Source organism: Salvelinus namaycush, chromosome 25 (assembly GCF_016432855.1).
Source record: "Salvelinus namaycush isolate Seneca chromosome 25, SaNama_1.0, whole genome shotgun sequence".
Taxonomy (NCBI): domain Eukaryota; kingdom Metazoa; phylum Chordata; class Actinopteri; order Salmoniformes; family Salmonidae; genus Salvelinus; species Salvelinus namaycush.
In genome coordinates this window covers 24,707,420-24,732,130 of record NC_052331.1, presented here as the reverse complement: position 1 = coordinate 24,732,130, position 24,711 = coordinate 24,707,420, and the positions used below count along the sequence as shown (strand labels likewise).

At 46.1% G+C, this 24,711-nt stretch overlaps 1 protein-coding gene across 1 annotated transcript in view; it reads left to right on the top strand.

Moving 5' to 3' along the window:
- The window catches only part of LOC120019851 (disco-interacting protein 2 homolog C), a 133,804-nt gene that overhangs the window by 44,184 nt on the left and 64,909 nt on the right, over positions 1–24,711 (top strand). Inside the window, exons 9-12 of the mRNA XM_038963265.1 lie at positions 442–533; positions 4,880–4,990; positions 20,973–21,096; positions 24,119–24,228. Of these exons, the coding sequence (XP_038819193.1) occupies positions 442–533; positions 4,880–4,990; positions 20,973–21,096; positions 24,119–24,228 (437 nt within the window). The remainder of the gene's footprint in view (positions 1–441; positions 534–4,879; positions 4,991–20,972; positions 21,097–24,118; positions 24,229–24,711) is intronic.

Below are 24,711 nucleotides of genomic sequence, written 5' to 3'. Positions count from 1 at the left end.
TCTAATGAATACAACGCTGGCAAGTCGTTTCCTTTCTCACTGATATGAGTACAAACGTTTTTCTTCAAGCTTTAGTCGGTTCCGAGAAATGTTAAGTACTTGGCTCAAAATAACGTTTAGTTCACCATCCAAAAAGGGAGGTTCTAGTTACCTGGAACTTGACTATTATTACCAACCAATACAACCAGACATCCCCACAATGTACTGAAGATTGAATAAGAAAAACGTCATTGTCTTTTTTGTGCTTTTCGATCATTATCTATTCAAGCAACCTACATTGTTTTTTTCCCCATGCTGCTCTTTGATGTGCTCCCTCTCTTTCCTCTTCCTCCTCAGGTTGTTTGGAGTGGGTCTATAACAGTGATGCTGCCATCTTTGCCCTGGGTCCATAGCCTCTGAATCAGATCGATGACCAGTGTTTATTTTGATTTAACCCTGTAGGAAAACTTTGGGTGCGGAGTATGAAGGTGGCCTATAACATCCTCCACAAGCTGGGGAGCAAGCAGGAACCTATGGTTAGACCTGGAGACCGGGTGAGTACGGGGAGGGAGGTAATCAATAACAGAGGGAGAGAGGAAGGAATGGATGGAGTTGGGGAGAGGTGAAGGGGGTGGGGAGGGAAGGGGGAGAGATGGATAGAGGGATGTAGTGAAGGAAGGATAGGGAGAAAATGGGTGAAGGAGGGTGGGAGTGATGAAGGGAGGGATGGATGGATTAAGGGAGGCGCGAGGGAGGGTGGAATCGAGGGGAGAGAGGGAATGGTTGAGGGGGGGAAGGAATGACGGAGAGTTGGAGGAAGGGAGGCCTGTGCTTGAGCTCCAGCGTCTGTCTACGTGCAGAGTGAATCTTACCCAGCAGCAAGCAGCATCATGTCCACCCCAGGATCCAAGATAAGCACCAGCCATCAGGCTTAATGTTCTGTGTTCAGGCTCAGGACATGGCCTAGGATTAGGTACTTCTCTGGCCACTGTTATGTTATCTATCATGACTGTATCTGAGAGTTACTGTACACTCTCCCTTTAGATCTTTACAATCTTTACTACTGCCATCTTTACTACTGTTGTCTTTATCACTGTTATCTTTATCACTGTTATCTTTATCACTGCCATCTTTACCACTGCCATCTTTATCACTGCCATCTTTATCACTGTTATCTTTACTACTGCCATCTTTATCACTGTTATCTTTATCACTGCCATCTTTATCACTGTTATCTTTATCACTGCCATCTTTACCACTGCCATCTTTATCACTGTTATCTTTATCACTGCCATCTTTATCACTGCCATCTTTATCACTGCCATCTTTATCACTGCCATCTTTATCACTGTTATCTTTACTACTGCCATCTTTACTACTGCCATCTTTACTACTGCCATCTTTACTACTGCTGTCTTTACCACTGCTGTCTTTACTACTGCTGTCTTTACTACTGTTGTCTTTACTACTGCCATCTTTACCACTGCCATCTTTACCACTGCCATCTTTACCACTGCCATCTTTACCACTGTTATCTTTACTACTGTTATCTTTACTACTGCCATCTTTACTACTGCCATCTTTACTACTGTTATCTTTACTACTGCCATCTTTACTACTGTTATCTTTACTACTGCCATCTTTACTACTGTTGGCTTTACCATTGCCATCTTTACTACTGTTGTCTTTACCACTGCCATCTTTACTACTGCCATCTTTACTACTGCCATCTTTACTACTGCCATCTTTACTACTGCTGCCTTTACTACTGTTGGCTTTACCATTGCCATCTTTACTACTGTTGGCTTTACCATTGCCATCTTTACTACTGTTGTCTTTACCATTGCCATCTTTACTACTGTTGTCTTTACCACTGCCATCTTTACTACTGCCATCTTTACTACTGCCATCTTTACTACTGCCATCTTTACTACTGCTGTCTTTACTACTGTTGGCTTTACCATTGCCATCTTTACCACTGTTGTCTTTACCACTGTTGTCTTTACTACTGTTATCTTTACCACTATTATCTTTACTACTGTTGTCTTTACCACTGTTATCTTTACTACTGCCATCTTTACTACTGTTGTCTTTACTACTGTTGTCTTTACCACTGCCATCTTTACTACTGTTATCTTTACCACTGTTATCTTTACTACTGCCATCTTTACTACTGTTATCTTTACTACTGTTGTCTTTACCACTGCCATCTTTACTACTGTTATCTTTACCACTGTTATCTTTACTACTGCCATCTTTACTACTGTTGTCTTTACTACTGTTGTCTTTACCACTGCCATCTTTACTACTGTTATCTTTACCACTGTTATCTTTACTACTGCCATCTTTACTACTGTTATCTTTACCACTGTTATCTTTACTACTGCCATCTTTACTACTGTTATCTTTACTACTGTTGTCTTTACCACTGCCATCTTTACTACTGTTATCTTTACCACTGTTATCTTTACCATTGCCATCTTTACTACTGTTGTCTTTACTACTGTTATCTTTACTACTGCCATCTTTACTACTGTTGGCTTTACCACTGCCATCTTTACCACTGCCATCTTTACTACTGTTGGCTTTACCACTGCCATCTTTACCACTGCCATCTTTACTACTGTTGGCTTTACCACTGTTATCTTTACTACTGTTGTCTTTACCACTGTTATCTTTACTACTGCCATCTTTACTACTGTTGTCTTGACCGCTGCCATCTTTACCACTGCCATCTTTACTACTGCCATGATTTACAACTCACGGTATACATTAACACAACATGTCGCCAGCTTTGAATTACGAGTAGAGGATTGTAATGAAGAACTATAAACTTTCCATATTGTTCCAATCTGTGTTCGCCAAGTCTCCTCGTCATCCATCCTATTATGAGGATGTTGCTTTGTTCCTTTCATCTAGGTAGGGTTATTCCCCTCTGCTTGCTTGGTAGGACATATGGGCCCTGGTCAAAAGTAGTCCACTATAAAGGCAATAGTATGCTATTTGGGACGCAACCAAGCTGGCGTCATGCCAGTGTTTCCTTGTTAACTAGAGGAGTGGTTAATTACTGTACAGAATGTTTCTTCTCCCACCCCATCCCTGTAAATTACAAAGTAGCATTGACTAGACGTTCCATAAAGAGTTTATTGAAGCCTATAATAAGTCCCTCCAGAGCTGCGTGGATGTTTATCAGAATGGGATGTGTCACGGCTCGCACGGAAATAGAGGAAAAAGCTTTTTTCAGGGTGACATTGAACGCTCTGAATAAAGATTTTACAGCACCCAGAAATGACAGGTGTTTGTATTGACACAGTCTGTATGGAAAAGGGAATTCAAGGAAAGCATGGAGTTGTTTAACAACTAACTGTTCCTCACGTGACAACGCTCTTAAATACAGGTAAGGTTACCTGCTGTAGCTAGCTATAGTAACCTTATCCTTTTGAACACGACCGGGCCTGGTCAATGACTGTCTCAAATGGCACCCTATTCCCTATATTCCACATAAAGCCATAGGGCTCAGGTCAAAAGTAGTGCACTATATAGGGAATAGGGTGCCATTTGAGACTGTATGTAAGGACATGCAGTAATGTGGTACTGTGTTCCATCCAGGGAGGTGCACTCTTCCACCCCCAGATGCTGTTCAGTCAGGGCTACAGTATGGTTCTCTGTCCAACATGGGAACCATTAACAGCACTTAGGACTACATTTACTGTTATCGAGCGCACACACACACTGTTATCAGTCCTACCACCAGGCCAGACATGCAGCCTGGTACACATCTGATCCAACATGCAGTAACACCAGATAACAAGGACTCCACCATTGATCAAGTCGAAGCACTAAGCACACATGAGATTTAGCATCTAGGAAGTTGTCCTTTTTTGTGTTGAGAAGCATTGTAATTTTGTGTGATCTGCTCCTCTCTGTTGGGGCCTGCTGGAGCTGAGAGAGCTGCATTAGGCAGATGAAAGTGTCTAGAGGAGATAACATCAGGTGTGTGTGTGTGAGAGAGAGAGATATGTTTACTGTTAAAAAACAAAATGTATTTCACTTTTGTTTATCTATTTCACTTGCTTTGGCAATGTAAACATGTGTTTCCCATGCCAATAAAGCCCTTTGAATTGAATTGAGATAGTGAGAGAGAGAGGCCAGATGCTCAGTGAGAGGTCTGCATCCCACCGTTCTGATAAGGCTGCCTGCCTTGCTGCTGACGCTCAATCGGCCCCTTTGTAGACAAAGAATGCGTCCCAAATGGCACCCTATTCTATTTACAGTGTACTACTTCTGACCAAGGCCTATAGGGCTCTGTTCAAAAATAGTGCACTTTATAGGGAATATGGTGCCATTTGGGAAGCAACCAAACTCATTTTCTGACTCCAGTGTTGAGGAGAAAAGGCCCTCTTTTTGAACCAGGTTTAGACATCAATCATCTGTCAGTGGGTGAAAAGAAACTCCCTCAACAGGCTGACTTCATTGGGCTCATGGGATAATGTAAACAGCATGCTTTCATATCTTAGCATGTTGTCATATTTTATGAGATTTTGGAGTTTGGGCTGCATTTGGGACCTTGTCATCACAACACTGACCTAAAACGCCTCAGTTTACAATGATTGATGAGATTTCAGACATACAGATTTTCTGCTGCTTCTTAACCGATATGAACAAATTTACAGTGTTTCCACTTTACTAAAATCTCCTTTCTTTCAAGTCAGAAAGCAAACCATGTTTGAGCTTTTTCCACTTTTTCCATAAACCTACCACCTTTAAAGTCAGAATGCATATAGAGGATATCTATTGGTAACCTAACCAATTGTATATGGGTGGGTTAGTGGGTGATTTCCCATTACTGTTATATAATGACCACTTCTGTCTAACCTTGATGTGATTTATCTGTCCACAGGTAGCTCTGGTCTTTCCCAACAACGACCCGGCTGCCTTCATGGTTGCCTTTTACGGATGCCTACTGGCCGAACTTGTCCCTGTGCCAATTGAAGTGCCACTTACGAGAAAGGTATGGCCGCACACACGTGCACGCAAGCGCGCACACACCACACACACACTTGTGTATGTGTGTGTCCTCCTCGGTCATTGAGGCCAGCCGCATGACAGGAAGGACAGGTGGAGTTCCCCTTTTAGTACATAAAGTGTGTCCCAAATGGTACCCTATCCCCTATGTAGTGCACTACTTTTGACAAGAGCCCAGGTCGGCGGTGATAGGACTCATTCTCTTCATATCAGTGTTCAGAATTACAGTAGGCTGTCCAACAGTCATGTCGTCACACAGAGAAAGAGCAGAGATACCGTAGCCATGTAAATCTGGGCCCTTTGCAGTCAGGAGATCAGTCTGCTCCCTTCTCTAGTGAAGTTGGAGGTCAGAGTGGAGAATAGCTGTTGGCCACGCAGTGTGTAGAACCAGAAGACTAGGGGGAGTTTTTGACTAGTGAACAGGTCTGTCTTGTAAAAGAGATTTGATCTCAATGAGAATAAATCGATGTAAATAAAGGTTAAATAAAAATAGTGAAAATACTAAAGAATGGAGGCTCCTGGAAGTTGGTGGTGTGTTCTTCTGTTATGATGCAGCTCACGTCCTAATGTGACTCAGTCTGCCTGCCTGCCCTGACCAGTTCTGGGTCTGTGGTTCAGTCAGAGGATCAAAGCATGTAATCCTGGCCATAGGGAGGAGGTCTGGGGTAGAGGAGGTCTGGGGGAGGTGGAGAACATCCAGAGAGATAGCAGTCAGTAGCGCATTGATGTGTCCTATGCTACAGGGGCAAACAGAGCACAGATTCTGTCCTATATAGGGAATAGGGTGCCATTTGGGATGTAACCACTCTCTCCAACAGGGCCAGTCAGACAGAGGCAGACTCAGGCAGTGAGGCTGGAGCTGAAGTCATCCTGGTAACTGGAGGGTGATCAACAGGGGGAAGTGATTTGGGAGCATTTGGTTCTCTCTGGACGAGGCTGTTTTCCAAATAGTCACCCTATTCCCTATGTAGTGCACTACTTTTGACCAGGTCCCACAGGAATATGGTGCTATTTGGGACACATTCAGATTTTTATTCATAGAGGAGGACTAAAGATATGTCCCCGCTCTTGTCACGCCCTGACCTGAGATATCTCTGTTTCTTTATATTTTGGTTAGGTCAGGGTGTGACTAGGGTGGGTACGTTAGTTTTTGTATTGTCTAGGTTTTTTTTGTATGTCTAGGGTGTTTGTAGGTCTAGGTGATTTGTATGTCTATGGTGGCCTGATATGGTTCCCAATCAGAGGCAGCTGTTTATCGTTGTCTCTGATTGGGGATCATACTGTATTTAGGTAGCCATTTCCCTTTGGTGTTCGTGGGTTCTTGTCTATGTGTAGTTGCCTGTCAGCACTCATTTGTATAGCTTCACGTGTCGTTTTGTTATTTTGGTTAGTTTGTTCATTCTTATTATAATAAAGAATGTACTAGAGGTCAACCGATTATGATTTTCAATGCCGATACCGATTATTGGAGGACCCAAAAAAGCCGATACCAGATTAATCAGCCGATTTAAAAAAATAAAAAATAAAAATAGTTTTTATTTTAATTTTGAAAAAAAATTGGTAATAATGACAATTACAACAATACTGAATGAACACTTATTTTAACTTAATATAATACATCAATAAAATCAATTTAGCCTCAAATAAATAATGAAACATGTTCAATTTGGTTTAAATAATGCAAAAACAAAGTGTTGGAGAAGAAAGTAAAAGTGCAATATGTGCCATGTAAGAAAGCTAATGTTTAAGTTCCTTGCTCAGAACATGAGAACATATGAAAGGTGGTGGTTCCTTTTAACATGAGTCTTAAATATTCCCAGGTAAGAAGTTTTAGGTTATAGTTATTATAGAAATTATAGGACTATTTCTCTCTATACGATTTGTATTTCATATACCTTTGACTATTGGATGTTCTTATAGGCACTTTAGTATTGCCAGTGTAACAGCATAGCTTCCATCCCTCTCCTCGCCGCTACCTGGGCTCGAACCAGGAACACAACGACAACAGCCACCCTCGAAGCAGCGTTACCCATGCAGAGCAAGGGGAACAACTACTCCAAGTCTCAGAGCGAGTGACGTTTGAAACGCTATTAGCGCGCACCCTGCTAACTAGCTAGCCATTTCACATCGGTAACACCAGCCTAATCTCGGGAGTTGATAGGCTTGAATTCATAATCAGCAGAGCTGCTGGCAAAACGCACGAAAGTGCTGTTTGAATGAATGCTTACGAGCCTGCTGGTGCCCACCATCGCTCAGTCAGACTGCTCTATCAAATCATAGACTTAATTATAACATAATAACACACAGAAATACGAGCCTTAGGTCATTAATATGGTCAAATCCGGAAACTATCATCTCAAAAACAAAACATTTATTCTTTCAGTGAAATACGAACCGTTCCGTATTTTATATAACGGGTGGCATCCATCAGTCTAAATATTCCTGTTACATTGCACAACTTTCAATGTTATGTCATAATTACGTAAAATTCTGGCAAATTAGTTCGCAATGAGCCAGGCGGCCCAAACTGTTGCATATACCCTGACTCTGCGTGCAATGAACGCAAGAGAAGTGACACAATTTCACCTGGTTAATATTGCCTGCTAACCTGGATTTCTTTTAGCTAAATATGCAGGTTTAAAAATGTATACTTCTGTCTATTGATTTTAAGAAAGGCATTGATGTTTATGGTTAGGTACACGTTGGAGCAACGACAGAGCAACAACACTTTTTCGCGAATGCGCACTGCATCGATTATATACAGGACACGCTAGATAAACTAGTAATATCATCAACCATGTGTAGTTATAACTAGTGATTATGATTGATTGATTGTTTTTTATAAGATAAGTTTAATGCTAGCTAGCAACTTACCTTGGCTTCTTACTGCATTCGCGTAACAGGCGGGCTCCTCGTGAGGCAGGTGGTTAGAGCGTTGGACTAGTTAACCGTAAGGTTGCAAGATTGAATCCCTGAGCTGACAAGGTAAAAATCTGTCGTTCTGCCCCTGAACAAGGCAGTTAACCCACCGTTCCTAGGCCGTCATTGAAAATAAGAATGTGTTCTTAACTGACTTGCCTCGTTAAATAATAATGTTTTAAAAAAGTTTAATTACATAAAAATTTAAAAAAATCGGCGTCCAAAATGACCGATTTCCGATTGTTATGAAAACTTGAAACCTAATTAATCGGCCATTCCGATTAATCGGTCGACCTCTAGAATGTACGCATACAACGCTGCGCCTTGGTCCGATTCATACGACGAACGTGACAGCTCTGTGCTGAGGGGGAGTAACTTGGCTTATTAACACAGTTGTGGGCAAGTGTCCTCTTCCAGGGGTGTACTTTTACATCAAATCTTCCTCAAGCTACAGAAACAGGAGAGAGAGGCTCCTGCCCTATGGGCTGTTCTGGCTTGGACAAGGCTTACTTTACCTACAGTTATCATAGGGTAATACACTGCTCAAAAAAATAAAGGGAACACTTAAACAACACAATGTAACTCCAAGTCAATCACACTTCTGTGAAATCAAACTGTCCACTTAGGAAGCAACACTGATTGACAATAAATTTCACATGCTGTTGTGCAAATGAAATAGACAAAAGGTGGAAATTATAGGCAATTAGCAAGACACCCCCAATAAAGGAGTGATTCTGCAGGTGGTGACCACAGACCACTTCTCAGTTCCTATGCTTCCTGGCTGATGTTTTGGTCACTTTTGAATGCTGGCGGTGCTCTCACTCTAGTGGTAGCATGAAACGGAGTCTACAACCCACACAAGTGGCTCAGGTAGTGCAGCTCATCCAGGATGGCACATCAATGCGAGCTGTGGCAAGAAGGTTTGCTGTGTCTGTCAGCGTAGTGTCCAGAGCATGGAGGCGCTACCAGGAGACAGGCCAGTACATCAGGAGACGTGGAGGAGGCCGTAGGAGGGCAACAACCCAGCAGCAGGACCGCTACCTCCGCCTTTGTGCAAGGAGGAGTACTGCCAGAGCCCTGCAAAATGACCTCCAGCAGGCCACAAATGTGCATGTGTCTCCTCAAACGGTCAGAAACAGACTCCATGAGGGTGGTATGACGGCCCGACGTCCACAGGTGGGGGTTGTGCTTACAGCCCAACACCGTGCAGGACGTTTGGCATTTGCCAGAGAACACCAAGATTGGCAAATTCGCCACTGGCGCCCTGTGCTCTTCACAGATGAAAGCAGGTTCACACTGAGCACATGAGCACATGTGACAGACGTGACAGAGTCTGGAGACGCCGTGGAGAACGTTCTGCTGCCTGCAACATCCTCCAGCATGACCGGTTTGGCGGTGGGTCAGTCATGGTGTGGGGTGGAATTTCTTTGTGGGGCCGCACAGCCCTCCATGTGCTCGCCAGAGGTAGCCTGACTGCCATTAGGTACCGAGATGAGATCCTCAGAGCCCTTGTGAGACCATATGCTGACACATGCATATTTGTGGCCTGCTGGAGGTCATTTTGCAGGGCTCTGGCAGTACTCCTCCTTGCACAAAGGCGGAGGTAGCGGTCCTGCTGCTGGGTTGTTGCCCTCCTACGGCCTCCTCCACGTCTCCTGATGTACTGGCCTGTCTCCTGGTAGCGCCTCCATGCTCTGGACACTACGCTGACAGACACAGCAAACCTTCTTGCCACAGCTCGCATTGATGTGCCATCCTGGATGAGCTGCACTACCTGAGCCACTTGTGTGGGTTGTAGACTCCGTCTCATGCTACCACTAGAGTGAGAGCACCGCCAGCATTCAAAAGTGACCAAAACATCAGCCAGGAAGCATAGGAACTGAGAAGTGGTCTGTGGTCACCACCTGCAGAATCACTCCTTTATTGGGGGTGTCTTGCTAATTGCCTATAATTTCCACCTTTTGTCTATTCCATTTGCACAACAGCATGTGAAATTTATTGTCAATCAGTGTTGCTTCCTAAGTGGACAGTTTGATTTCACAGAAGTGTGATTGACTTGGAGTTACATTGTGTTGTTTAAGTGTTCCCTTTATTTTTTTGAGCAGTGTATTTCTGGAGGGGGCCATAGAGAAACCAGACGGCCATGATGTCTCCACAGCAGCTGGATCCAATAGGATTATTAAACAAGACTTTGTAGTTCCACTCTCTGTGGGTGAACATCACTGGTATCATGCTCAGATACTAGTGGTTATTAGTGTTACGGGCGGCAGGTATCCTAGTGGTTAAGAGCGCTGGGTCAGTAACTGAAAGGTCGCTGGTTCAAATCTCTGAGCCAACTAGGTAAGAAATCTGTCGACGTGCCCTTTAGCAAGGCACTTAACCCTAATTGCTCCTGTAAGTTGCTCTGGATAAGAGTGTCTGCTAAATGACAAAAATGTAAATGTAAAATGTTCTCATAACATTGTATTATGTTATGCTGCAGTAATTATGGGAAAATATAGCAAGCAATGCATTTCAGCAATTTACAGGCACTGTATACACTGTGTACAAAACATTAAGAACACCTGCTCTTTCGTGACATAGACTGACCAGGTGAATGCTATGATCCCTTATTGATGTCTCTTGTTAAATCCACTTCAATCATCGTAGCTGAAGCGGAGGAGACAGGTTAAAGAATGAGTTTTAAGCCTTGAGCCAAATGAGACATGGCTTGTGTATGTGTGCCAGTCAGAGGGTGAATGGGCAAGACAAAAGATTGAAGTGCCTTTCAACAGAGTATGGTAGTAGGTGCTAGGCGCACCGGTTGGTGTCAAGAAATGCAAGGCAGCTGGGTTGTTCATGCTCAACAGTTTCCCGTGTGTATTAAGAATGGTCCAATCAGCCAAAGGACATCCAGCCAACTTGACACAATTGTCTTGCTTTTACAGTATGTGGAGGTATCAGATATCTGAGTACTATACAGAGATAGGAGCCATACAGTACACCAAAGGCTCTGAATTGTACAAATCAGACGGATATCACCCCCTCTGTGGGATCAAATGTTCTAAAATAAGCTGCATAACAAAAAGGAAACAACCTTTAACCTAACTGCACTGTCCAATTTAGAGTAGCTATTACAGTGAAATAATACCACGCTATTGTTTGAGGAGAGTGCATAGTTATGAACTTGAAAAGTTATTAATAAACCAATTAGGCACATTTGAGCAGTCTTGATAGAACATTTTTAACATAAATATAATGGTTCGTTGGATCAGTCTAAAACTTTGCACATACACTGCTGCCATCTAGTTTTGGAATAATATCGCCAAAATCTAAATTGCACCTGGGCTAGAATAATATATTATGGCCTTTCTCCTGCATTTTAAAGATGATTTTACAAAAAAATACAAAAGAACGGTTGGTTTTATATTCTCCTACATTCCTTTCACATTTCCACAAAAAATGTATTTCCTTTCAAATGGTACCAAGAATATGCATATCCTTGCTTCAGGGCCTGAGCTACAAGCAGTTAGATTTGGGTATGTCATTTTAGGCTAAAATTGGGGGGAAAAGGGGCAGATTCTTAAGTTAATGCAGCTAAACTCAACTGGCGGTCCGTGTCCGGACCCAGAGAATGGTCTATTCGGATCGGACAACATCGCATTTGTTATAAAAGTCAGTACATTATTTTTTAGACAGCTTTAAAAAATCAACCGGGCGCAGTGGCCTCTTTAACTCAGCAACTTCTCTTTATCGCTCTCTCTCGAAGCAACGCCCACCTCTACTAGTGACCCGTCTAATCCAATCGCGTGGTTATATGCAAATACAAGAGGCCGCATCTTACCCAATCACATTAATCCAAATATCCTCAGCGGAACCTTGGGACAAGCAGACAGAAAGAATCAGAAAGATTTGAGCGCAGTTTACTGTACATGTCACAGATAGGAGCTTAGTTACCAGCATCTTTGTTAATATGGCTTGTTAAAAATAAAAAATAAAAACTCTGAAAATCGTATATTTAAAGACGAGTGGACAGAACAGTATTTATTCATTCTCCCTGCAACTAGCACAAAACCAATGTGCACTGAGTCCGTAGCTCTTGTGAAAAGTGACAATATTAAGTGCCATTATAACACCAGGCATAGTAAATTTGATCAGATGTATCCCCTGAACACAGAGGTGAGAACAAACAAGATTCACCAACTCAAATCCCAATATGAATGGTCTACTAAAGTCCTTGTCAATTCCCTGACAGGCCAACAACATGCAATGGAGTGTTCACTGTGGATACATGTTCAGACGATGAGTTGGTAAAAGAATGCATATGAGAAGTTGCTGACACCTTGCTTAAAGGTAAACAAAAAGATGAGCTCAGGGAAAAGATGAAACAGATCCCACTGTCACATTCCACAGCAATGAGGAGAACTGAAATATTAGCTGAAGATTTAACTTCACAACTTGATGAGACCATTCAGAATGCACCATGCATTTCATTAGCTGTGGATGAATCAACCGATAACACTGATGCCCAGCTTCTGGTGTTTGTCAGATTTTATAACGAAACAATGAAGAAATGTTGTGAGGAGCTGTTGGGCTTAGCAAATCTAGAAGCACATACGCGGGGTGGGGATATCCATGAGGTCATCAAAGGGATGCTGACAAAAAGGGGGAGAGATCTGAAGTCCGTGGTTTCCATCACCACAGATGGCACTCCAGCCATGATGGGAAGAGGGAGGGGACTGGTTGCACGTTTGAAAGAGGACCACCCTGCCCTGACATCATATCACTGCATCATCCATCAATCTGTCCTGTGTGCCTGGGAAAACAGACAGCGATAGACAGTCATGACAGCGATTATGAAACTGATCAACTTTTTGAGCGCAGCATCATCCCTACAACACCACCTGCTACGAGGCATTTTGTATGTAGGGTGTGTGATATGTTAACAGCAGTACAGGCCTTCCAGAAGAAATTAGAGCTTTTCAAGAATGATCTCCAGGGAGAACTTGTCCACTTCCCCAATCTTCTGGTGCAAACGCAGGGAGACAAAGATGTTCCCAACCATGTTGATTTCATCCAGAAGCTGATGGATAACTTCAAGGCTCGATTTAATGACTTCACTGTTGGAAGAGAACATCCAAACCCCCTTCTTGGTCACAAAGAAGCAAAACAGATCTTCAGATGGGTAGATGTTGCATCAGTGCAAATGGAGTTGATTGAGCTGGAAGAAAATGTGTCTTTGAAGGCGCATTCTGGTGATTGTGACCCTGTCACTTTCTGGGGAAAGATGGTGCCTGCAGCTGTCCCTGTTCTCCAGAAACTGGCAATATACAGTACCACTCAAACATTTGGACACTTTTTTTGAGATTCTTCAAAGTAGCCAACCTTTGCCTTGACAGCTTTGCACACTCTTGTCATTCTCTCAACCAGCTTCACCTGGAATGCATTTAAATTAACAGGTGTGCTTTTAAAAGTTAATTTGTGGAATTTATTTCCTTTTTTATTGTGTTTGAGCCAATCAATTGTGTTGTGACAAGGTAGGGGTGGTATACAGAAGATAGCCCTATTTGGTTAAAGTCCATATTATGGCATAATTAAGCAAAGATAAATGACAGTCCATCATTACTTTAGGACATGAAGGTCAGCCAATACTGAACATTTGCAGTCGCAAAAACCATCAAGCACTATGATGACACTGGCTCTCATGAGGACTGTAACAGGAAAGGAAGACCCATTGTTACCTCTGCTGCAGAGGACAAGTTCATTAGAGTTACCAGCCTCAGAAATTGCAGCCCAAATAAATGCTTCACAGAGTTCAAGTAACAGACACATCTCAACATCAATTGTTCAGAGGAGACTGCGTGAATCAGGCCTTCATGGTCGAATTGTTGCAAAGAACACTGCTAAAGGACACCAATAAGAACAGACTTGCTTGGGCCAAGAAACACGAGCAATGGACATTATACCGGTAGAATTCTGTCCTTTGGGATTCCTTTGGGAAATTTGATATTCATGGTTCCAACCGGCATGTCTTTGTGAGACGCAGAGTAGGTGAACAGATGATCTCCGTATGTGTAGTTCCCACCGTGAAGCATGTAGGACGTGGTTTGATTGGTGTGGGGGTGCTTTGCTGGTGACACTGTCTGTGATTTATTTAGAATTCAAGGCACACTTAACCAACATGGTTACCACAGAGATTTACCATCTCGTCTGGTGTGCGCTTAGTGGGACTATCATTTGGACAGTCCCACTAAGGACAGGACAATGACTCAAAACACACCTCCAGGCTGTGTTTCACCAAGAAGGAGAGTGACGGAGTGCTGCATCAGATGACCTGGCCTCCACAATCACCCGACCTCAACCCAATTGAGATGGTTTTGGCAGAGTGAAGGCAAAGCAGCGAACAAGTGCTCAGCAAATGTGGGAACTCCTTCAAGACTGTTGGAAAAGCATTCCAATTGAAGCTGGTTGAGAGAATGCCAAGAGGGTGGCTACTTTAAAGAATCTCAAATATAAAATATATTTTGATTTGATTAACACTTTTTTGGTTACTACATGATTTTGTATGTGTTATTTCATAGTTTTGATATATAGCTGTGTCCAAACTTTTGCCTGGTACTGTACATCCGGACCATGTTTGACTCCACATACAGCTGTGAATCAGCCTTCTCCACAAGTAGGGCAGCTCCATTACAATCAAATACCGCACCAGGCTCACCAATGAACACCTGCACCAGTGTCTGAGTTGCTCTCACACCATTTTTGCCAAAGTTCAAAGCATTGGCAGGAGACAAAGGGTAATTCCTCTCATTAATGCAGGGCAAGACCCAGAGTGACTTCTACATGAATATTACATGGCCCACAGTGACGTTCTGTGGTGTAACGGTTGTCATAGACAACCCACCCAACTCACGCCCTGACCATACTAAAACAAAAGACAAAACAAAGGAACTAAGGTCAGAACGTGACAGTTCCATCCCCCCCAAGGTGCGGACTCCGGCCGCAAAACCTGAACCTATAGGGGAGGGTCTGGGTGGGCATCTGTCCGCGGTGGCGGCTCTGGCGCTGGACATGGACCCCACTCCACCATTGTCTTAGTCCGCTTCAGTAGCGTTTTTTGAGCTGCGACCCTCGCCGCCGACCTTGGCCTGGGAACCCTAATAAATGGGCCCACGGGACTGAGGGACGCCTCTGGACTGAAGGACGCCTCTGGACTGAAGGACGCCTCTGGACTGAGGGGCAGCTCCGGACTGGCGGGCGGCTCCTGACTGGCGGGCGGCTCCTGACTGGCAGGCGGCTCTGGCAGCTCCTGACTGGCGGGCGGCTCTGGCAGCTCCTGACTGGCCGGCGGCTCTGGCAGCTCCTGACTGGCGGGCGGCTCTGGCGGCTCCTGACTGGCGGGCGGCTCCTGACTGGCGGGCGGCTCTGGCAGCTCCTGACTGGCGGGCGGCTCTGGCGGCTCCTGACTGGCGGGCGGCTCCTGACTGGCTGGCGGGTCTGGCGGCTCCTGACTGGCGGGCGGCTCCTGACTGGCGGGCGGCTCTGGCGGCTCCTGACTGGCGGGCGGCTCCTGACTGGCGGGCGGCTCTGGCGGCTCCTGACTGGCGAGCGGCTCCTGACTGGCGGGCGGCTCTGGCGGCTCCTGACTGGCGGGCGGCTCCTGACTGGCGGGCGGCTCCTGACAGGCGGGCGGCTCCTGACTGGCGGGCGGCTCCTGACTGGCGAGCGGCTCTAGCGGCTCCTGACTGACGGGCGGCTCAGGACAGACGGGCGGCTCTAGCGGCTCAGGTCAGACGGGCGGCTCAGGCGGCGCTGGACAGACGAGCGGCTCAGGCGGCGCTGGACAGACGGGCAGCTCAGGCGGCGCTGGACAGACGGACAGCTCAGGCGGCGCTGGACAGACGGGCAGCTCAGGCGGCACTGGACAGACGAGCAGCTCAAGCGGCGCTGGACAGACGGGCAGCTCAGGCGGCGCTGGACAGACAGACAGCGCTGGACAGACGGGCAGCTCAGGCGGCGCTGGACAGACGGGCAGCTCAGGCGGCGCTGGACAGACGGGCAGCTCAGGCGGCGCTGGACTGACGGGCAGCTCAGGCGGCGCTGGACAGACGGGCAGCTCAGGCCTGCTGAGGCGCACAGTAGGCCTGGTGCGTGGTGCCAGAACTGGTGGTACCGGGCTGGGGACACGCACTACTGGGCGAGTGCGAGGAGCAGGAACAGGGCATACTGGACCCTGGAGGCGCACAGTAGGCCTGGTGCGTGGTGCCGGAACTGGTGGTACCGGGCTGGGGACACGCACCTCTGGGCGAGTGCGGGGAGCAGGAACAGGGCATACTGAACCCTGGAGGCGCACAGTAGGCCTGGTGCGTGGTGCCGGAACTGGTGGTACCGGGCTGGGGACACGCACCACTGGGCGAGTGCGAGGAGCAGGAACAGGGCATACTGGACCCTGGAGGCGCACAGTAGGTCTCGAGCACCGAGCCTGCCCAACCTTACCTGGTTGAATGCTCTCCGTAGCCAGGCCAGTGCAGCGAGGTGGAATAGCCCGCACTGGGCTGTGCTGGCGAACCGGGGACACCATGCGTAAGGCTGGTGCCATGTACACCGGCCCGAGGAGACGCACTGGAGACCAGATGCGCTGAGCCGGCTTCATGGCACCTGGCTCGATGCCCACTCTAGCCCGGCCGATACGAGGCGCTGCAATGTACCGCACCGGGCTATGCACACGCACCGGGGACACCGTGCGCCTAACGGCATAACACGGTGCCTGCCCGGTCCCTCTCTCTCCACGGTAAGCACGGGGAGTTGGCGCAGGTCTCCTACCTGACTTCGCCACACTCCCCATTCCCCCCCCCCCCAATACATTTTTGGGGGTGCCTCTCGGGCTTCCTTGCCAGCCGTGTTCCCTCAAAGCACTGGCTCCCTTTAGCTGCTGCCTCCGCTCTCCTGGCTGCCTCCACCTGTTCCCATGGGAGGCGATCCCTTCCAGCCAGGATCTCCTCCCATGTGTGGCAACCCTTGCCGTCCAGAATGTCCTCCCATGTCCATTCCTCCTTATAGCGCTGCTCCTGCTGCTGCTGCCTGTTACCACGCTGCTTGGTCCTTTTTTGGTGGGTGGTTCTGTAACGGTTGTCGTCGGGAGAAAGAGAGGACCAAGGTGCAGCGTGGTAAGTGTTCATCTTATTTAATGAAAGTGAACACTTCAAAATACAAAACAACAAAGTGAAAACCGAAACAGTTCTATCTGGTGCAGACACACAAAGACTGAAAATAACCACCCACAAAACCCAACAGAAAACAGGCTACCTAAATATGGTTCTCAATCAGGGACAACGATTGACAGCTGCCTCTGATTGAGAACCATATCAGGCCAAACACAGAAATAGAAAATCATAGAAAAACTAACATAGACAACCCACCCAACTCACGCCCTGACCATACTAAAACAAAAGACAAAACAAAGGAACTAAGGTCAGAACGTGACATGTGGATTAATCAGATTATTATTTTTGCTCACCTCTTCTTTGTTCTCCAGAAAACATGCACTTTATTTCATTTAAATATATATTATTTTTTTATTCGAAGGTCATGTACACTGGTTCACAGTGCATAGACAATTATGCAACCACTTTTGTACTTCAGCAATGTTGATGCGATGTTACATATGTTTACATTCAAAATAAATTGTAATTACTTCAAATTCTTAATCTCATTTAATGTATTTAATGTACATTTGATAAAACAACATGTTTCCTCAGTCATAGATGACTATGTTTGTTACTACGCTGTACCACAGCGCCGATAAAGGACGATATCCATCCGGACCTTTGCCACCTAGGAAATTTGTGTCACTGGACCTTCTCAAATAGTAGTACCCCTGCTTTAAAGCATTCACTTTAACAGGGTGTATTAACATTTGTCTCAATAAAACAGTTTGAATAATTCTAGATATTGAAGTAACAGTAGAATGGAAAGATGGATAATAGGGTCTGCTAAATAGCATATATTATAAATTATGCCTATAAGACTACACTGCCTCTCAAGTCTGCATGCAGCCAGTAGCTCACACATAGTCGTCCCACACACACACTCGACTGTGATGGAACTCAAGAGAAGGAAAATCACCAGTTGAGGAGTAACTAGCCTCCCCCTTCAGCCTTCACCCTCCCCTTTTACCCTTCACCGCTTCCCTCACCCTTCCCTCCCCTTTACCCTTTACCGCTTCCCTCACCCTTCCCTCCCCCCTACCATTCACCGCTTCCCTTCCCTCCCCCCTTTACCATTCATTGCTTCCCTCCCCCTTTACCATTCACCCTTCCCTCCCCTCTTTACCCTTCCCTCCCCCCTTTACCATTCACCCTTCCCTCCCCTCTTTACCCTTCCCTCCCCCCTTTACCCTTCACCCTTCCCTCCCCGCTTTACCCTTCACCCTTCCCTTCACCCTTCCCTTCCCTCCCCCCTTCACCCTTCCCTTCCCTCCCCCCTTTACACTTCACCCTTCCCTTCTCTCCCCCTTTTACCCTTCACCGCTTCCCTCAGCTTTCCCTCCCCTTTTACCCTTCACTGCTTCCCTCACAATTCCCTTTACCCTTCACCATTCCCTTCCTTTACCCTTTACCGTTCCCTTCCCTCCCCCCTTTACCGTTCCCTTCCCTCCCCCCTTTACCCTTCACCGTTCCCTTCCCTCCCCCCTTTACCGTTCCCTTCCCTCTCCCCTTTACCCTTCACCCTTCCCTCCCCCCTTTACCGTTCACCCTTTTCTCCCCCCTTTACCCTTCACCCTTCCCTCCCCCCTTTACCCTCCCCCCTTTACCCTTCACCCTTCCCTCCCCCCTTTACCCTTCACCCTTCCCTCCCCCCTTTACCCTTCACCCTTCCCTCCCCCCTTTACCCTTCACCCTTCCCTCTCCCCTTTACCCTCCCCCCTTTACCCTTCACCCTTCCCTCCCCCCTTTACCCTCCCCCCTTCACCCTTCCCTCCCCCCTTTACCGTTCACCCTTCCCTCCCCCCTTTACCCTTCACCCTTCCCTCTCCCCTTTACCCTTCACCCTTCCCTCCCCCCTTTACCGTTCACCCTTTTCTCCCCCCTTTACCCTTCACCCTTCCCTCCCCCCTTTACCGTTCACCCTTTTCTCCCCCCTTTACCCTTCACCCTTCCCTCCCCCCTTTACCCTTCACCCTTCCCTCCCCCCTTTACCCTTCACCCTTCCCTCCCCCCTTTACCGTTCACCCTTCCCTCCCCCCTTTACCCTTCACCCTTCCCTCTCCCCTTTACCCTTCACCCTTCCCTCCCCCCTTTACCCTCCCCCCTTTACCCTTCACCCTTCCCTCCCCCCTTTACCGTTCACCCTTCCCTCCCCCCTTTACCGTTCACCCTTCCCTCTCCCCTTTACCCTTCACCCTTCCCTCCCCCCTTTACCCTTCACCCTTCCCTCCCCCCTTTACCGTTCACCCTTCCCTCCCCCCTTTACCCTTCACCCTTCCCTCTCCCCTTTACCCTTCACCCTTCCCTCCCCCCTTTACCGTTCACCCTTCCCTCCCCCCTTTACCCTTCACCCTTCCCTCTCCCCTTTACCCTTCACCCTTCCCTCCCCCCTTTACCGTTCACCCTTCCCTCCCCCCTTTACCCTTCACCCTTCCCTCCCCCCTTTACCGTTCACCCTTCCCTCCCCCCTTTACCCTTCACCCTTCCCTCTCCCCTTTACCCTTCACCCTTCCCTCCCCCCTTTACCGTTCACCCTTCCCTCTCCCCTTTACCCTTCACCCTTCCCTCCCCCCTTTACCCTTCACCCTTCCCTCCCCCCTTTACCGTTCACCCTTCCCTCTCCCCTTTACCCTCCCCCCTTCCCTCCCCCCTTTACCCTTCACCCTTCCCTCCCCCCTTTACCCTTCACCCTTCCCTCCCCCCTTTACCGTTCACCCTTCCCTCCCCCCTTTACCCTTCACCCTTCCCTCCCCCCTTTACCCTCCCCCCTTCCCTCCCCCCTTTACCGTTCACCCTTCCCTCCCCCCTTTACCCTTCACCCTTCCCTCCCCCCTTTACCCTTCACCCTTCCCTCCCCCCTTTACCCTCCCCCCTTCCCTCCCCCCTTTACCGTTCACCCTTCCCTCCCCCCTTTACCCTTCACCCTTCCCTCCCCCCTTTACCCTTCACCCTTCCCTCCCCTCTTTACCCTCCCCCCTTCCCTCCCCCCTTTACCCTCCCCCCTTCCCTCCCCCCTTTACCGTTCACCCTTCCCTCCCCCCTTTACCCTTCACCCTTCCCTCCCCCCTTTACCCTTCACCCTTCCCTCCCCTCTTTACCCTTCACCCTTCCCTCCCCCCTTTACCCTTCACCCTTCCCTCCCCTCTTTACCTTTTCCCCATCTTGCTTACTCACACACATTCACACATCCCTCTCTTTCTCGCCCTCTCTGCTTTCTCTCTGCTGTCTCTTCCCATCTCCGTCTGTTTCCCTTCATCCCGGCTCAATTAGATATTCTGCTGACTCAGGTTCAGCTGATGCAGGCAGACAGGAAGACCGGCAGGCAGGAAGACCGGCAGGCAGGAAGACCGGCAGGCAGGAAGACCGGCAGGCAGGAAGACCGGCAGGCAGGAAGACCGGCAGGCAGGAAGACAGACAGGCAGGAAGACAGGCAGGCAGGCAGGCAGGGCTATGGGCCCAGTTTAAGCAGAGAGATGGGATCTGAGACAGAAAGGCTGCATACTGTAGTGTAGAATAGGAAACCCCCTAGCTCAGGGCTGCAGGGCTATCTCCTCCATATGAGCTGGTGTGGGCTCACTCCTCCGCCCACACACACTGTCAGAGAGGGGGGGGGGGGACCACGTAATGTTTGTGAACGGTAGGATGAAAACACTGTTTTTCTAAAGTAATATACCCTCTTAAAAGTCGTAAAACACCAGATAAAAAGACTGAATGTGTGTACAGAGAATATAAAATACACCTAATTAATGTGTAATATGAAAGCAAAAGCAATATTGCCTGAGACTTTCCTCTTTTGACCATTTTCTCTCTCTCTCTCTCTCTCTCTCTCTCTCTCTCTCTCTCTCCCCCACTCTTCCTCTACAGGATGCAGGGAGCCAGCAGATAGGCTTTTTGCTGGGGAGCTGTGGGGTGACGGTTGCCTTGACGAGTGACGCCTGCCATAAAGGCCTTCCCAAGAGCACCACAGGGGAGATCCCACAGTTCAAAGGTCAGCAACTGTGTCAAAGCATGTGACGCACCACCGCATGATGTGGTCCTGTCATATGCTGTCAGATGTGATTCTGTGTCAGATGGTTTTCATAAGATACTACATCCACAAAAACAGAATTCCAATATTGCTGTCTGGTCACCCATCACAGACTCATTGACTTGAATAGGGATAACCATTCTAGGAATGATATTTTAGTGTGTCTAAAGCGGCACAAGGTTCTGTAGTACCAGGGTGTATTGAAATGAAACACTGATATCAAACAGGTTTTTAGTTTGGTGATTTTATTGCTCCTCTCCAAAACAAATAGAGAGACTTGGAATGGAAGGATAAGCAGGCAGAAGAGACGTGATTAAATATGAGGGCAGGTTTGTTTTAGTACACAGACTGCATATAGAATGGCTTAGTACACAGACTGCATATAGAATGGTTTAGTACACATACTGTATTTTTTTATTATTATTTAAAAAATAAAATAAAAATTTAGGGGTGGATCAGCTTAATATTGCGGAAAGAATGTTGCTTCCAATGTAATTGTCTGCATCATTTCCAATCCCCCATATTTTTGGGGGTAAATATATATATCCATACACGTATGCATACATATACACATATATACATACACATACCTATATAGACACATATACTTTTTTAAAGAATATACCTTTATTATTATTCCACTCAAACCCTACCACCGATCCCCCAATTGGAGTAAACTGATAAACACTTCTGCTTTTACCTTCAATTTATACATCTTATACCCATTTTACAGACACAGTCTACTTTATAATAGTTCTCTCTTGTTTGTTCTTAGTCCTTCCTCTATTTCTGATGTCCATCCAGTTTGATTTCCACTTGTAACTGCTATTTCACAAAAGCTCCGAACCTATATACATTTCACAGATCCCGTATGCTTTACATTGTTTATCTTGTTATTAGTCCCACCCTTCAGCTCCACTCAACCCTTCCCATCTATCTTCCAACATCATCCATTTCGGATTTTTATTTGCCATATATTTTTCAACTGTGCTGTGATGCTTCACAAAAGATTTGAACCTTCCTATTCTCATAGCTTCTATAGATTGTAAATTAAAAATAAACATTTTTGCAAAATTATTAATTAATATAATTATTATATTATTGATTGATTGACTATGGCTTTTCAAATCCCCCAGTACTGCTATCTGTAGCGTTAGTTCTAGGCAAATGTTGCAATTCTTCAGCCATTCCTGGACCTGTGACCAAAAACGAGCTACATATGGACAATACCAAAATAAATGATCTAATGACTCTGCCTCCTCACAGCAGAATCTGCAGAGCTGGGAAGATTGTATCCCCCATATATATAACATTCTATTAGTTGCAAGAATTTTGTACAGTAATTTAAATTGAAAAATTTGAAGTTGGAATCCGGCGTTGTTTTGCGTATCAATTCATAAACCATGTGCCATGGAATGGGTACATCAAATCTCTTCCCAACTATTTTGCAATTTATATGGCACAGCTGTCAGTTTTTTGGTCCTTAAATGAAATTGGTATATGTTTTTATTTATCACACTTTTCTTTAACCATTTATGTTCTTTAATATAGGGCCGACATACAAGTTCCTTACTTTTTTCCCCTACTACTTGCCTCTTCCATTTTTGTGGTAATGCTGCAATTAATTGGTTGTAATTTTGGGTAGAGCAGACATTTCCATATGTCTGTGTTAGCTGCATGTGTGACATAACTCCACCAGTTCTATTTATGATATCATTCACAAAAATTATACCTTTTTTTATTTTTTTTATTTCTTCGATAAATACATTTTTTTTTATCAATTACTATATTTGAATTTAACCACAATATTTGTTGTACTATTTGTTCCGTCCTTTCTGGTGGATTAAACTGAAATTGCAACCAACTTTCTAAGGCTTGTTTAAAAAATAAAGATATTTTGGAGATACACATACTGTATTTAGAATAGTTTAGTACACAGACTGCATATAGGATGGTTTAGTACACGGTAGCTGCATATAGAATGGTTTAGTACACAGACTGCATATAGAATGGCTTAGTACACAGACTGCATATAGAATGGTTTAGTACACAGGAGCTGCATGTAGAATGGTTTAGTACACAGGAGCTGCATGTAGAATGGTTTAGTACACAGGAGCTGCATGTCATGTAGAATGGTTTAGTACACAGTAGCTGCATGTAATGTAGAATGGTTTAGTACACAGTAGCTGCATATAGAATGGCCCACTGTGTGGGGAACAGAGCAGTCAGAGAGAGAGGGATGAGAGAAAGAGAGATGAGGGAGGGAGAGAGAGAGAGCTCAGTGTAATTCATTTTTTTCATTTTAGGCAGGTCAGTTAGAACAAATTCTTATTTACAATGACGGTCTACCCCAGCCAAACCCTAACCCGGACGACGTTGGGCTAATTGTGCGCCGCCCCCTATGGGACTCCCAATCACGGCCGGTTGTGATACAGCCTGGAATCAAACCAGGGTCTGTAGTGACGCCTCTAGTACTGAGATGCAGTGCCTTAGACCGCTGCACCACTCGGGAGCCCCATTGTGCATATTCCTCAGTATTGGCTTTATAAATAGAAACATGATGCCAACCAGTGGATTTAAAGCTATTATTTTAGCATTGATGACATAAGTCAGGGCTGAGTAGAGGGCTGGCTATGGAAACCCTACATACTGTACTGGGACACAGCCAGGGTCAGGCCCAGGATGCCTCCCAAAAATGGGCCCTGGTCAAAAGTAGTGCACTACATACAGTAGGGACACAAAACCCAGCATCAATCGGGATGAGTGCTCATTGATCGCTTCAGGGTAATCACTAGACTAGCTGTCTCCACTGGCTTCGGCTAATGGGGATCCTAATAAATCAAATCAAAATCACATCACATTAAATGGCAGATTGTGACTGGCTCTCTAATGCCTTGATTGTCTTTTCTTTTGTCTTGGTCCTAATAACTCTCTTTGATCTGTCTGTCTCTTTGTCTGTCTGTCTGTCTGTCTCTCCGTCCAGGCTGGCCAAAGCTACTGTGGTTTGTGACTGAATCTAAGCACTTATCCAAACCCCCCAGAGACTGGTTCCCCCATATCAAGGATGCAAATAACGACACAGCCTATATTGAGGTAACACACAGATCTGTTATGTCTTTGACTGCTTGTGCAACGACGTGAATGTTTTTCAAGATGTTCCCACCTTGTACCAAGATAAAGTTCATCACCACAATAATGTTGTTTTTGCTGTCTGGTTTCTTCTCCCATTGATTTTGACTGCTATTCCCCTGGGTCTGTTTAACAAGTATCTCACTCTTGACAACACAGAGTGATTGGATTGACTGAAGTCTATATTGATTATATGAATCATTCATAATACGAAGAAAGGTGTTGCTGTTATTGGTTAACTACAGCTAGATCATGTATTATATGCTCTGCTAAGTGCACAGCTCTCATAGGGATGTCTAGGCTAACTGCAGACAGCACTTGTTTGGTGTAGTTGTCAATCGATCTGCTTGTGATTGCCGATCAACATGCTTCATGGGGTTTGATTATCATTGTCTGTCTGGCGATTGGATATTCAGTTGTTTCTTCTGTATGGGAGATCAAATGTAT